General features: G+C 36.6%; 1 protein-coding gene across 7 annotated transcripts in view; it reads right to left on the bottom strand.

The window, feature by feature from the left end:
• Positions 1 to 2,346: 2,346 nt before the first annotated feature.
• Positions 2,347 to 15,591, bottom strand: part of ARID4B (AT-rich interaction domain 4B) — a 149,762-nt gene continuing 136,517 nt past the window's right edge. For 4 of the 7 annotated variants that reach the window (XM_072822988.1, XM_072822990.1, XM_072822991.1 and 1 more), the window contains 4 exons: positions 12,328 to 12,441; positions 9,871 to 10,086; positions 8,428 to 8,574; positions 2,347 to 4,108 (listed from right to left, as the gene is read on the bottom strand). In XM_072822988.1, coding sequence (XP_072679089.1) covers positions 3,981 to 4,108; positions 8,428 to 8,574; positions 9,871 to 10,086; positions 12,328 to 12,441 — 605 coding nt within the window. In that variant the 3' untranslated portion in view covers positions 2,347 to 3,980. Of the gene's footprint in view, positions 4,109 to 8,427; positions 8,575 to 9,870; positions 10,087 to 11,514; positions 11,671 to 12,327; positions 12,442 to 15,358; positions 15,473 to 15,591 lie in introns of those variants that run through there. The other 3 variants (XR_012029280.1, XM_072822993.1, XM_072822994.1) reach the window with 3 other exon arrangements.

The raw sequence follows: 15,591 nt of genomic DNA, 5'->3' as shown, positions 1-15,591 counted from the left end.
ATTTCTAGATGAATCTCCCTCAAATGTTACTTCAAGGTTTGCATCTCCTCTGTGTCACCATCACATCTGTCATCACATGTCCTGTATACTAATTCACCACCCCTTTAAACTCTTATGCACTGGTTTTTCCTTACAATGTAGTTTAGCACATATTTAAGTCTTACATATATTACTTCCACAACTAAACCATGACACTATTCCTCCAGGAGTTCACATATAATATACACAAAACCCATTATGATGTTAGCCAAAAATCCGTAAATATTAGGTGAAAATTGAAAGGTGGAGAAATGGACTCATAAAGAATGAAAGGTAGCACACATTTCTAGAGGAAAATAATTAGGATGAAAGAGGCTCTGGTTGGAGACTTAAATGATCCCCATTGCTGTTCAGAACTGGTTTTTAAGCCTTTGGAGATCACTTAACCGCTTTGAAAAGTTTAAAACATAAAGACTCTTTTCATAGGAAAGCACAGACAAGGGGCGCTTGGGCGGCTCAGTTGGTTAAGTGTCCAACTCTTGATTTCAGCTCAGGTCTTGATCTCACAGTCATGAGTTCAAGCCCTGTATCAGGCTCCACACTGGGAATCAAGCCTACTTGAAAAAAAAAAAATAGACAAAAACACTTTGTAAAAAATGTTAGTGGTCTTTATGTTTGCTGCTTCAGCTTCCCCAGTCTCCCCAGGTTAAGAATATTAATAAGACCGCACTCTCAGCTTATTTCAGTAGGGGGAAAAAAAAAAAAGGTTTGGAGAAAAAAAACCCACATCCTAATTTTACCATACACTGTAACTAGGTTGATAAAATATAGTTCAGGTGCCCAGATGAAAACGTTAAGTCAAATTCTGGTAATAACCATGAAATTCTCAAACTCTCCAGAGAAGCTGGGAAGGACAGAATGGGCAGGAAGGCAGAGAGGCCCCAGATAGTAAATGTTGACTCCAACAAAGTTTAGAATTGTTCCCCTTTACAGCACTATTTCTGTAACACGCAAAGTAGGTGATAGCAGTAGTTCCTTGAAAAACAAGGTGTCATGGTCAGGTAAGATTGATAACAGAAGGGTAAAGGAAGTTAGCCAGGTGTCTTCACAGGCCTCCTTAGTTTTGAATATGCTAACACTGAATCTCTGCAGAAAAAGGAGTGCTATATATGGCATATATATCTGACAATTGCCAGAGTATTTCCAGGAATCAGTATCTAGGACTTCATTTTGGGAAGCACTGTTCTTCAGATTTTAAAATTCACCTCTTAGAAGTTAAGCAAATTTCTGTAAAAATAAAGGATCATCCCAAAGTTGATTTAAAACTATACATTTGAGCTTTTTAGGCCTTAAAAATTGTTTAAAGGATTGTCTCTTGATGGAAAGTTCATTAAATGGGGCAAAAATCCTAATTACCGATTTTTTAAAAGTGGAGAAAAGCAGTGGTTCTCAACTCAGACGCATATTAAATCACTGGAGACCTTTAAAGAAAGATCAATAACCAAGCACCATCCTAGACCAATTAAGTACGACTCTTTGGGGGGCAATAGCTGCCCCCCCACCATCTCCATGGGCACAGTGGGAGTACGGACTATTGTTTTAACAATGTCCAGATGAGGGCAGCCCTGGTGGTACAGCGGTTTAGCACCGCCTGCAGCCTGGGGTGTGATCCTGGAGACCTGGGATCGAGTCCCATGTCAGGCTCCCTGCATGGAGCCTGCTTCTCCCTCTGCCTCTCTCTGTCTCTCTCTCTCTCTCTGAATAAATAAATAAATAAATATTTGAAAAAAAAAAAAAACAATGTCCAGATGATTCCAATGTGCAGTAGGGCAGAGTGCACTAAAAGTAAAAGTCCAATGAATGAAATTACAAGACAGAAAAAAGGCAAAAAGCTGCTGGTGCAGGTTTCACATGTTAAAGGAAATAAATTTTTTCTTCTTTAGACAAACCTCCCAAGTCATAAATATTCATATTCAGGCTCAAGCAAAATAGTCTATAGTGTATATAAACATATAAAAATGCCTAATAAATCCTGTGTCTGGTTAATGGACTTTTAATTTTAATAGGTATAATATTTCCCTTTTTGGCAGGTCAGTGAACCCCTTTTCTGATAATAATGGGCTAGAGATATATGTTCCAGTCAGTCATCACATATAGAAATGAACTAAAATTACTTAATCTTGGGCAGCCTGGGTGGCTCAGTGGTTTAGCACCGCCTTCAGCCTGGGGCCTAATTCTGGAGACCTGGGATTGAGTCCCACATCGGGCTCCCTGCATGGAGCCTGCTTCTCCCTCTGCCTGTGTCTCATGAATAAATAAAATCTTTTTTTAAAAAATTACTTTATCTTTTAGAAACAAAATCAAGGATTCACAAACTATGGCATTTTATTTCAGAGCCTCTGCTTACATTTGTACAATATATTACATAATTCTTCATTGTTTGCAGATCCTAATATATACTTTATAGCTTTTATTCTATAAGCTTTTTCTTCAACGTTTTGCTGTCAACAAATCTTTACAGTCCTGTACAAATTTGAATAACTTGAAACCATTTTCAACAAAATTAGTTACTGTAAGCACACACTACAAGACTGAAAATGCTTTTCTTAGAAAAGTTGAATGTAAAGGATTCTGACACGTTAGCATCTACAACAAAACGCTTCGAAATTCTCACGTCGTATTGCCAGAAAACAAATAAAACATGCCAGCCCCATCCAAAGAAAGTACACAGAACTACAATTAAAACGGTAAAACAGTCTGTACAGTAAAGTACTGTGTATTAACAGTGCCAGGTATTAAATAGCTTGAATGAACACATCCGCAATATACAAATGTCTTACAAAGGTGTAGAATTAAATACAAGTGCCAAACAGAACAGAGATTGGAATCATACAACATAAAGTCAATACAAGTGAAAACAATTTTGCGTTCATTTTGGATTTTATACAAGGCATTTAATTTTGTAGGCCTACCACTCCGATTAGCTATTTATACTTAAAATAACAACCATCCTTTTGAGACAGTTCATATCAACAACCTTGAAACATACTAATACAGTTTACTTGTTCCTGAAGTCCTCTTGTAGCTCATAATAAAATAAGCAATACAAATGAATTATCTGTATTTAAGGAAAAAGAAACATTTACAAGAAAACACAAAAATATAACTGTTATAATTCATTATGAATAAATATACACTTTGAACTGGCTAAGTACAATCTTTATACATTGTTTAAGATTTAATACAGTTTATTAGCCATTTTCTTTTTTCACACAATGTATTATATCAAAATTAAAAAAAAATACTGATTTATAGAAAAATGGCAAAGTACAGTAGTTCCATTCCAATTTGAAGGGGCATGAAAAGCCACTGCAAGACCTTTTAGCCTAATTCAAACCTGTAAACATGTTCAGTCTTTTTTAAAGAGAATCTTTAATATTTGGTTACCAGGATTGATGTCTAATATCCTGTTAACTGCAGGTTTTGAATTTATTACATGTGCTTGACTTATACAATTAAAGCCACCCTAAGGTGACTTGCTTTAAAAAACAATTAGCTCGTACAAATGAAAATAGGTTCATATTTTTTCATAAATAAATGGAAAAATATCAAATGTTCCAGCTTTAACAAAATACAAGGGAATACATATACAGTAAGTTATCTTAACATGTTCTGGCCCACCGAGTAACTATGCTTACTGTATTGTCTCTACAGGCAGTGAAAAGCCTCCATTTGCCACAGTGGAAGGCCTTCAAGTTACCAGACACACAATTCCCAGACAAGTTGGAAACAATTATTGCTTGAGGAAAAGCAGTTCATTGTACTTTTTCTTCATAAAAAAAGTGCACTTAAGTGCCAAGTCAGCTTGTCAAGAAACAATTTTTAAATATAAAATAGTGCTTGTCTGATTTTTTTTTTTTTTTTTGTGCCACTGTGCAGTATAAAAAAAGACGTGGCCCTCAACAGCCATTAAGTGCAAAGTGCTTTAGCAAGTCCTGCTGTCACCTGCACTCAACTGACATTCCATTTTGTGATGCGCTGGACATTGACGGTTCAGCTAGGGTTAACATAACAGCAGCTGTTATGGAACTGGATGAAGGGGAAGAAGAGGATGAGGATGTAGCAGCACCTGAGGAAAGGAGAAATCAAACCAGAGACTTAAATAAATGTTTATACAAGAACAAAAAGAAAGCAAACACCAGTCCACTGGACTAAAATCACTTAGTTTATAAGAGCATTCCACAATGTCACAATACCATAGTATCAAAAAAGGAAAAACTAGTGTATCTCAAGTAGCTAGACCACGTGTCAAAAAGAACTTTAAATCCAATAGGAAAAATCTGTAATCCCTCCAAAAATAATTTCCCTCCTACTAAGTCCTGCATCTTCCAGTGTTTGGGGTTTCTTATGAATTTAAATGGTGATGAGAATGGGAGGCTAATTGCTTCTTCCAGTTGGAACAAAAGGGACCACAGCTCAACTATAGCATTTTCCTATACTTTGTTTACAAAGCAAATGATAAATTTGTTATTTTCCTCAGGGAAATTCTCTCCTTGTTATAGATCAATTATTTGGGGGAAAAATGTTATAATGGATACATGTACAAGGTAAAAGAAACTCCTTCAGTACAGGAATATAAGGTAGAAAAGCAAATCTCATCAAAAACCCTCCGTAAGTCCTCCAACTTCCACTTCCCCCTTGTTACCAGTTGCTTCATTGTCTTCAAAACTCTAGAATAGGGGCTGGCAAATTATTGCCCCCAGGCCTAATCTAGACCATCTGTTTCTGTTAAGAAAAACTTACTGGAAACAGCCATGCCTATGTGCTTACATCTTGCCTATGGTAGATTTCACACGTACGACGACGGCAGGGTGAAGTTGTTCTCAAGAGACCAATTGGCCCTCAAAGCCCAAATTATTTATCATCTGCCTCTATGGAAAATGTTTCTAGCCCCCGTTCTGTAAGAATGTTATCTCCAGAAGCTAGAGATATGATATGCAAATTTAATATGTGCAGCTACAACTCTACTTGAAAAACACAATCATAGTATATATTGTTTGATTCTTGATTTTTCTTTTTAAACAATCTGTCTCAGGAGATTGTTACATATTGATACATATATAAATCTACCTCTTTGTCTTTTCAAAGTTGAATAGTACTCCATTATATTTATGAATTGTAATATTTAATTTTTAGTCTCTTCCTGTTACCAACAAAAATGCAATGAACATTTTGAGCATTTTATTTTTTTTTCATTTTGAGCATTTTAAATAAAATTTTAAATGTCTACTTTTTCTTTAATGTATCACAATTTAAATAATTTGTTATTATAAATATTATCACAACAAACTTCTTTATGGTTACTATTTTTCCTTGAGACCTATTCTTAGACCTGGAATTAGCTAGTTCTCCAAATATATAATTAAATTGTTTTCCAAAATAATTGTGCCAATGCTTCCAGCAATGTATATGAATTAAACTATATTTTCCTAGCATTGGTTTCAGTTATACATTTTGAGTGTGGGGATGGCTAGGAATAGTATATTTGGTTTGCTTTTCTTTGACAACTAGGATAGTCATTTTCTGACTGATATTTTAATAGTATTTAGGAACTGACTTTTAATGCTAACACCCCAGAGAAAGCATCCATTTATCAGAATCACTTGCTATAGAGAATCTGTGGTGACACATACACAAAACACTGTTTTTAGAGGAGCAGTTTCTGGATAGACCTCTTATTACATAAAAAATACTCTAAAAAGGCTTAGATGACTTAAGAAGAAGGAGCTCTAGCATAAGGATTTAAATAGTATGCTTATAATTGATTTTTAATTATTTTTAGATGGTTACATATCAAATACAATCCTGATCCCCTTCCTTTGACAGAATGTTTCTGTATATACTTTCTATATATTAGCATTTCTTTTCAAATTACTCCATAACCCAGGCTTTCAGCCAGCACACAAATTAAAAAGCCTAGACAAAGTTGGAAAGAGTTATAGGACTTATCACAACAGAAGAAGAGGGATGGAAGTATATTCCTCTGAAGAAAAAAAAATGAAATCAAAGTGCTTCAGAGCATGAGAACAGTGGAAAAAGAAGAGGGTCAGGGAGGAAAAATCATAAGCTTGCAATGACACTGTCCCTCCCCCCATCTCTAATGTCCCCTTTCTGCATTCACTACAAAACCTGAGATTTTCCTAGGGCTCCCTTTTTCCTAGGGTCACCATCTCGACCTCCTCACCTCCCCCTATCCCAATCAGCTTTAATCCAGCTTCTCCACTGCCACAGTTCATAGTAAATGCTCTTGAAAAGGTCACTAGTGATTCCAATATTGATCAGCCACTAGCCACTTCACTGGCCTTTCAGCAACATTTGACATAAATGAGCACTCTCCTCTTCCTCAACTGTTGGCCAGCCTCTCCTGGTTTTCTTCATATACGGCTACTCCTCAAGTCTTGCTACTTCAATCTTTTCCCTCTCAGCACTACTCCTAAAAGTGGGCTTGCCTCCACTTTCCTTCTTTTGTACTCACGTTTATTTTCTAGGCGATTTTCTCAAGTACTGGGGCTTAATAAACCACTAGGGATAAGAACTGTACCCTAGCTATGCCAGTGACTTAAAAGTGATCTCTCTAGTCCTGCCTTCTCCCTTGAGCTACACACTTACATATCCTACCCTCTACCCAACATCTCCATCTGGATGCACAATAGGTATTTCAAAAAGTAACATGGCAAAGGAGCACCTGGGTGGCTCAGTCGGTTAAGTGTCTGACTTTGGCTCAGGTCATGATCTCAGAGTTCTGGGATCTGAGCACAGTTCAGGACTCTCGGCTCAGTGGGGAGTCTGCTTACCCCTCTCTGCCCCCTCCCCTCGCTTGTGTGCACATTCTCTCTCTCAAATAAATAAAATCCTAAAAAAAAAGTACCATGACAAAAACAAATATGTCTGATCCTGTGTTCCCCAACCCATATCTTTTCTAGGTCTTCCTCTTTTTTTTTTTTTTAATTTTTATTTATTTATGATAGTTACACACAGAGAGAGAGAGAGAGAGAGAGGCAGAGACACAGGCAGAGGGAGAAGCAGGCTCCATGCACTGGGAGCCCGACGTGGGACTCGATCCCAGGTCTCCAGGATCGCGCCCTGGGCCAAAGGCAGGCGCTAAACCACTGCGCCACCCAGGGATCCCTAGGTCTTCCTCTTTAGGTCTTCCTCATTTCCTTTTTTTTTTTTTTTTTGGTCTTCCTCATTTCCAAAGTCAGCACCAAGTAGCCGTGTGTTCCAGCTGAAAACCTACAGGTCATCTTGCTGCTTCTTCCCTCCACCTGCACCGAATCCATCAGTGAGCACTGTTAACCCAGCACGCAGTCCAGAGCACTGTCACTCGCCCCCAGAAGCCACTGTAAATTTAACATCTCCCTAACTGATATTGCTTCCCTCTACCACTGCCCATCTAGAGTTTGCTTTCCACATAGCAGTGATCTTTAAAAACTATAAATAGACCACAACATTTTCCTGTTTAAAACTTTCAAATAGCTGTCCATCTCACTTAGAATAAAATCTAAACCTGTCATCCTTGCCTACAAAGCCCCACAGGATTTGGCTTCTGCCTACCTAGATTACGTTTCTACCACTTTCACCACCGTGATTTTCTTTCTGCTCCTGAAAGCACTAAGGTGCTTTCCCACCTTAGAGCAGCTGTTTCCAGCCTGGGGTGCAATTTTGCCCCCTAGAGGATATCTGAAAAACATCTGAAGACATTTTTGTTTGTCACGATTGTGAGGCACGGGCTATTGGCACCCAGTGGGTAGAGGCCAGGGCTGATGCTAACCCATCCTACAGTGCACAGAACAGCCCCCAACAGCAAAGAATTATCTGGCCCAAAATGTTAAAAAAAAAAAATTAAACAAAAAACCCCACACCTCTATCTTAGGGAATACTTGCTGTTCTCTCTGCCCAGGACTCTCTAATGCACTGAATTCTGTCTCCCCAAATTCTATGTTGAAGCCCTGACTTCCAATGTGACAGTATTTGGAGGTAAGCCATGTATCTCCTGCCTGTGGTACTTTATTATGGCAGCCCTGGAAGACTAAGAGAACTCTTTTCCCTCAGATTTAGCTTCTCTCACTTCCTCTGGTCATTCAGGTCTCAATGAAATGTCCCGACCACTTGTAATCTAACACATCCAATCCCTGGGTTAACATTATTCTCTTCACAGTGTTCTTTACTATCTGAAATCTAATTTGGGTTTTTTGAGGCAGATTATAAACTCCATGAAAGCGAACATTGTGATTTGAAATAATTTTTTCTTTAGATAAAATTTTCCATTTTATGGATGAGGAAAATAAGACAGAGAGATTAAAGGACTTGCCTAACAATACACAGATGTAAACTCAAGAGTCTAACTGTAGTCATAAATTGCTTGTTTAAGTAAGGTTAGTAACTTACTTTCTCTCTCTTTCTTCTTTAAACGCTTTCTCCTCCGATCGATGGAAGCTACTTCAGATTTTAATGACAAATAATGTTTTCTGATTTCCTGAAGTTTTTCTTGAAGAATTGTGATGCGTTCAGCACTTGTCATATTTTCCAGGTCCGCTGTGAATTTAAACGTTTCATCAATACATATTTTTGAACAAAACTGTAGCACATAAAAGCAAGCATATAGTGTGGTTGCAAAAAAAGGTCAAGACAGATGAACTAAAATAAGGCTTATGGATATTGTTTCCCTGAGATTTTTTTTTTCTTAGCCTAGAACATAACGAGCTATGCCTATTTAGGGGCACCTGGATGGCTCAGTCAGTTGAACATGTGACTCAGGATCTCAGGGTAGTGGGTGCAAGTCCCCTGTTGGGTGCAGCTTACTTAAAAATCTTAAAAATTAAAAAAAAAAAAAAAAAAGGAAAAGCTATGCCTATATATGCTTATAACATAATACATGTTGAATCTGTTGAATAAATGCGTAAAATTAAAAAACTTAGTACCTAAATACATATGCTAAAAATTCTATCATAAGTATCAAATACATATGCTAAAAATTCACATACAGTATCACAATATATCACTAAAAACCATACTTAGATAAATTTTTGTCTTTCAGCCTCTTCTTGTCCTCTTTTTTGATTTTTATGAGTTATGTATAACTTGTTTTTTGCGTATGTATAAATTTATAAATTTTAAATAGTAGGAAAACTTTAAAAAGCTCTAAAAAAGCAGTTTTCAATTTCCTAAGAATATCTCCATGTGTGAAAAACTCTGGGGTAATCTTTTTCAGGAAGTTTTTATTATGGAGATTTCTCATGTAAGCTAAAGTACACAGAATAATAATGCCATCCACAAACCAACATTCAGCTTCAGTGATTAGCATTCATTGGCAAATCTTGTCTCTTTCTACCCCACTGATAACTCCCATCCCCAAGTGCAGATTATTTTTAAGCAAATTTCTAACATCTTATCATAAATATCTATCTAGTCGATGTTGATATTTGTCTGAATTGCCTTGAAATTTTTCTTTTCGAAACTTGTTCATGCAAATCAAGATCCAAATAAGCTCTCTACACTGCCATCGGTTATGATGTCTTAAGTTTGGTTATAGCCTCCTTTTTGGAGTTATTAGCCTGAAAAGCATTACTAAGCTGAAGTTTCTTCCTCTATTTTTTTTTTTAAGATTTTATTTATTTATTCATGAGACACAGAGAGAGAGAGAGAGAGAGAGAGAGAGGCAGAGACATAGGCAGAGGGAGAAGCAGGCTTCCCACAAGGAGACTAATGCGGGACTTGATCCTGGACCCCAGGATCATGCCCTGACCCAAAGGCAGATGCTCAACTGCTGAGCGACCCAGGTTGTCCTGAAGTTTCTTCCTCTTCATTGTCAATATACTAAATGTCACTTACACATCTGAAAACTCCATTTGTAAACTTTGGGTAATCGATTACTGGGTTCCTTGAGATCCGGATCTTTATCTCCATTCTTTCCACATTTTCCTGGGGACTGTGTCCTTGCAGGAGATTTGGTATTGTGAGACTTCATTCCAGTGGAAACTGATTTGACCGGCTGACTCTTAGTTACACTTTCTCCAGCAGAAAGTTCTTCACTATCACTACTATTTGCTGAAAGAAAAGTTAAAAGAAAAGCATTAGTAAACCAAAAAATAACAAAAAACTTGTCACAGATTTTAGTGAACAATTTAACAATTTAACATTTTCTACTGAAGTGAGTACCTTGCTTTACAGATCCTGCCTAGAGACCTGAAAAGTCATCATGTACAAATACAGCAGCATCTCAGTGAAGGACAACAAAACCAAAACCAATAAATTCTTACCTGAATTGCCAATAATATATTTTTTTAAATCATTCAAACTAATCTTCCATTACACCTGATAGATTGCCAATGTATCATAATTATATATTTGAATGCGTTTTTATTCTATTCTATTACTATATGAAAAACAGAATACAGCATTTTTAAAATGACTCATTGTAAGAACTTAATTTTAATATTTTAGGTTGTATACATATCATGTTCATATAATACTTTTCCTACTCCTCTGGCCATAAGCAAACAATGATATATAATCATGAAATTCAATAAAAAAAAATTCTTTGGGTTCCCAAACTCTAAACTTTGATGTGTACATGATTTTCTCCTTAACTAACTCCTATATCATAGCATGTTGACTAAAATAAACCATCAATTCAACTCTGGTAAATATATTCAGTATGAATATTTCACAAATCTATGTAATAACTGTGTTACATCTGTCTCTGCTGATCAGTCTCAGTTCTCCAATAGAAAGGCTTAACCTTGCCAGTTTACCATGTGAATAGGTGATGGGGATTGATATTTCCATGAATTACCACTTCCTGGACACAAAGTATTATCTTAGATTCCATGGGTTGGTTCCACTTTACTAAATTATTCTCAGAGAATGGTTTCCTCATTCTGATGTACCAAGCCTTTGGCCCAATAATTAAAATGGGAGAATATAATTAACTATAACTGCTACAGAACAGTTATAGAATACAATCAAATATAACTGATGTACTCAAAATTATAGGAATACATTAAGTGATTTGTTGAAGATGAGCCCTCTTAGGAAATGTCATTTAAATGGTAAAGTCTTTAAGACAAAAATATCACTGTGTAGTAAGTAACACTTTAAATATCCTGTTTGATATTCCAAGTAATTGATGATCAACTTAGCATTTATTTATTGTTTCGTTATTTAACAACAGCTACCCCCAAGAAAAGCATAGTTAGGCTTTCAAAGCCTGAAAAGTATTCTAGATAGAAAAGGTACACAGCAACTCCTCCCACTGTGGTGTTTGGAGAATGAAGAAATGCCACCACTCCTTTATAAAACACATCTTAAACGAATCCCCTCCCAACCCCACCACTGCTGCTCTGGAACCCCTGGCAACTCCTAGCTAAGCCACCCAAGGCTTGGCCCCACTCTGATGCAGTGGTCTGCCTCAGCCTGGCTTTCATGGCCTTGCTGAGCACAGCCGCCCGGGGCCCCGAGGGACGCCATATTCACCGCCTGGAAGTCATATGGGCTCAGCAGAACCTCGGGGAGCTGGCCGCATAACCCTTTTCTGCACTGAAGTGCAGCCAAGCCGGCCGATAGCAAAGGTCAGGCAGTGGAGGTGGCAGGAGTCTCCTGGAAGAGCAGCAGGAGGTCAGTGTGGGGCACCTGAAAAAAAATTCTTTACATATTTTCTGCTTCTCACTTTGTCTACAAAAGAGAGATAAAATGTGCAGCTCTCAGGAGAAATACAGTATATAAATTCCTGTTGGTTGACAAACAGAGCCATTACTAAAGTTAAATTTTTAGTATTGTTTATATAGCTGCTCTTGGGACACACAGTTTGGGGTACCACAGATAAATGTAGTAGACTGGAGTTGTTAGAATTACAGCTCTAAAGCTATCTTGATTAATCTCTTTCAGTCTGATTTTGTCTTGAAGAGTTACAAAGCAATCAATTTCATTGTAATAAAAACAATATATAATTGAAAGTATTTTCAATTATATATGGTACATATAATGTCAAGTGGAAAGAATGGGTGGGACATAACACTAACAAAGATGTTGAACTTATATTGGCTATTATTTTAAAGAGGATTACCTGATCATTCATCAGCAATCAATACCACTGTTGAATAACACCAAACTGCTTAATCCTAGAATTTACCTAGGATCAGAAGACTTCTGTGTGACTTTTTTGAGGGCAGAGACAAAACCAAAATATTTAACTATACCATATCCTGAATACCCTTTTCTTAATGGGGGGGAAAAAAACCGTATCCGCCATTATTTATATATTTAAATAACAAGAGGTTTCACACTTACTGCCTTTTCCCTTTTTTTTGTTGTTTACCACTGTTGCTTTATGGCTTCGTTTCTGCTTTTTTGATGAACTTCCTCCTCCCTGAGATTCTTTCCCTCTTTTCTGACCTGTACAGGCTATGATGGGAAAGAAATTATTAAGTAACACAAAGTAAAATTAAGCTTTCCTAGGTATAAATTAATTCCACATTTTAGAAGCAGAGAACAACTCTGAAACTATGCATATTCTTTATGAGAGGTACAATTATCAAAGAAATTACTGTAATTTTTAGAATTACTTATCATTAATGAACTGAATTACTACACATAATAGAAGAGTTTTAAAAAAGCAAATAAAGTAGGTACATCCATCTTAGAAAAATCAGATAAAACTAAAAACAGTTCTCAAAATAGTACTGGAAGTTTATGAGTCTAGTAATTCAAAAACAGGTAAATGCTGAAAATAAAAACTGAAATTTGTTAAAATTCAATAAAAGCAAAATAAATATTAAGATTTAATTACAGATGAAAATATTAATGCTATATATTTTAATGATATTAATCTTTAAATTTATATTAATGGGATAAATTTTACTAATTCACACTTAGTTATTTTACCAATTTATTTATTTCACCAATAACCTCACTGCCAGAGCACTGGTTGACACATATACCATTTACAAATCCAGCATAGTAATTCTGAGAAATATTTCATCTTCTTGGCAGGAAATTATCCCGAAACATCATAAATGTCTTCCTCTTTAAGAACTAGCCCACATCCTACATCTTCACTAAGACCTTCCCTTCATTAAGACATGCCCAGGCTTCATGTCATGACCACTCCTCCAGACTGTAGTTTCAGGACACTTTTCTATACTATTAACATGGTCCTCAGCATGTGCTGTGTTTCTAAGTATTTCTAATTATATGTACCATCTACCAGACTTCTTCAGAGATTAATAAAGTCCCATCTCTACTCAGTACAATGTTAGATACTGTAATGACATATAAATATGATTAAAAAAAAAACTATGCATGCTTACTACAAGAAACATTTCTTAGTCCTGTTACAAATGGTAAAATCAGTCTTGAATATATAAGATGGGCTTCCTTGGTCAAAAATGGAATAAGCTAGGGGGGTGCCCTGGGTGGCTTAGTCGGTAAGTGTCTGCCTTCAGCTCAAGTCATGATCTCAGGGTCCTGGGATTGAGCCCTGTAACAGGCTCCTTATTCAGTGGGGAGCCTGTTTCTCCCTCTCTCTGCTGCTCCCCCTGCTTGTGCTCTCTGTCAAATAAACAAAATCTTAAAAAAAAAAAAAAAAAGACAGGAATAGGCTATTAACTGTTTTGTTTGTAACTTCCTAATTTTTTAAATTACACCTTACTAATAACTTTTCCTAATGCTATTTTATTTATTTATTTTTTAAGATTTTTATTTATTTATTCATGAGAGACAGAGAGAGAGAGAGAGAGAGAGAGAGAGGCAGAGACACAGGCAGAGGGAGAAACAGGCTCCATGCAGGGAGCCCCACGTGGGACTCGATCCCCGGTCCCCGGGATTAGGCCCTGGGCTGAAGGCGGCGCTAAACTGCTGAGCCATCCGGGCTGCCCTCCTAATGCTATTTTAATATAACAATTTAAATGAAACATAAAGAGGTTATTAAAGTAATGACTGTGTTGAAGCACAGAGTTTTAAAAATAATTGCCAGGTTTCTCCCTAAAAGAGTGTTAATTCTGAAGCTTTCAGGTGCAAGAAATAAAAAGCTTAAGGTGAACTAATTGGAGGGAAATCCTAAATTTAAGTTGTAAAACTTCCCTTTTTACTTTTGCTATAATGTGAATTCTCTGACATTGGTAGACAAATTTCTTAAAATGAAGCCATATGAAATCGGTGCTTAAGAATTTATTTTAAAGAGAGATCAAGGGGCACCTGGGTAGCTCAGTGGTTGAGTGTCTGCCTTTGGCTCAGGGGGTGATCCCAGGGTCCTGGGATCAAGTCCTGCATCAGGCTCCCTGCGGGAAGCCTCTTCTCCCTCTACCTATGTCCCTGCCTCTCTCTGTGTCTCTCATGAATAAATAAATAATCTTTAAAAAAAATAAAGAGAGATCAATTCTAAAAAATATTTTATGCTTTGATTTCATAAAGCAGATGGTCTCTATTATCCTAAATTTGGGAGTATTTCTTTAGTTGAATACTTTTTAACCTGGTCAAGATCAAGATTCCAAAAAAGGCAGTGCTTAGTCAGTCAAAAGAATATTCTAGCTCTTTTCCATGGAACACATACTGTAGTTATATGCATGATATGAAAACATAATGATGATCCCAACTGAATTGCAACTATATTTTTAGTTAATATTTATTTTTATTATTATTTTTAAAGATTTTATTTATTTATTTATTCATGAGAGACAGAGAGAGGCAGAGATAGAGGCAGAGACATAGGCAGTGGGAGCAGAAGTAGGCTTCATGCAAGGAGCCCGATGCAGAACTTGGTCCCAGAACTCTGAGACCACACCCTGAGCCGAAGGCAGAGGCTCAACCACTGAGCCACCCAGGTGTCCCAACATTTATTTTTTAAAAAGAAATGTTTTAAGTCCAGATTTGTATGACAGTGTCACATCATTATATCTCAGTAAAGCTGAAAAAAAGGAAAAAAATATTTGTGTGAGAATCTTGGAATTAACTCATCTGATCTATGCCACATCTCTTTAAACTCAGCTAAAAACGTAAGGCAAGTATAATAAAAACTGGTATGTTATATAAAATATATATCCTATCTTTGCAATGGAAAAGTATGTTTCGAAGTCAAGTGTCAGTGTATATTATATTCATTTGAAGACACCTGAGTGAAGTGGTTTATAAGAAAAATGAAGACAGAAGTATAGCTATGGTAAAATCAAAAGGCACTAATACTTTGGAAAGTACTAATTTGAATTTCTTTTAACAACTCCATGGAAAATCAAAAAGTATTACTGTAGGTTATTTACATACACACTGGTCCTTCAATTTGGAAGCTATGCAACTAAGAAAGCAGCAAATTCCTTTACAAACTCACACAAGTTAGTCAGGCTTGAAAATCAGTTTGACACGGTTGTCTGAGGAAAGCAGTGCCTGGACAGTTGGTTGCTCCAAACCCCTACATACAGTATTTGGTTAAGGGTGGAGGGGTCTGTCAATAAATCAAAATGTTTGTGAGAAACTGCACATTACAATTGCAAAAACAACGTTACAGAAATATATTTCAGCTGCTCATGCCATATAGTCATGTATAATGAATTTTCAAGCAGG

This window comes from Canis lupus, chromosome 4 (assembly GCF_048164855.1).
Source record: "Canis lupus baileyi chromosome 4, mCanLup2.hap1, whole genome shotgun sequence".
Classification (NCBI taxonomy): Eukaryota; Metazoa; Chordata; class Mammalia; order Carnivora; family Canidae; genus Canis; species Canis lupus.
The sequence above is the reverse complement of the archived record's forward strand: the minus strand, read 5'-3'. Positions and strand labels throughout refer to the sequence as shown.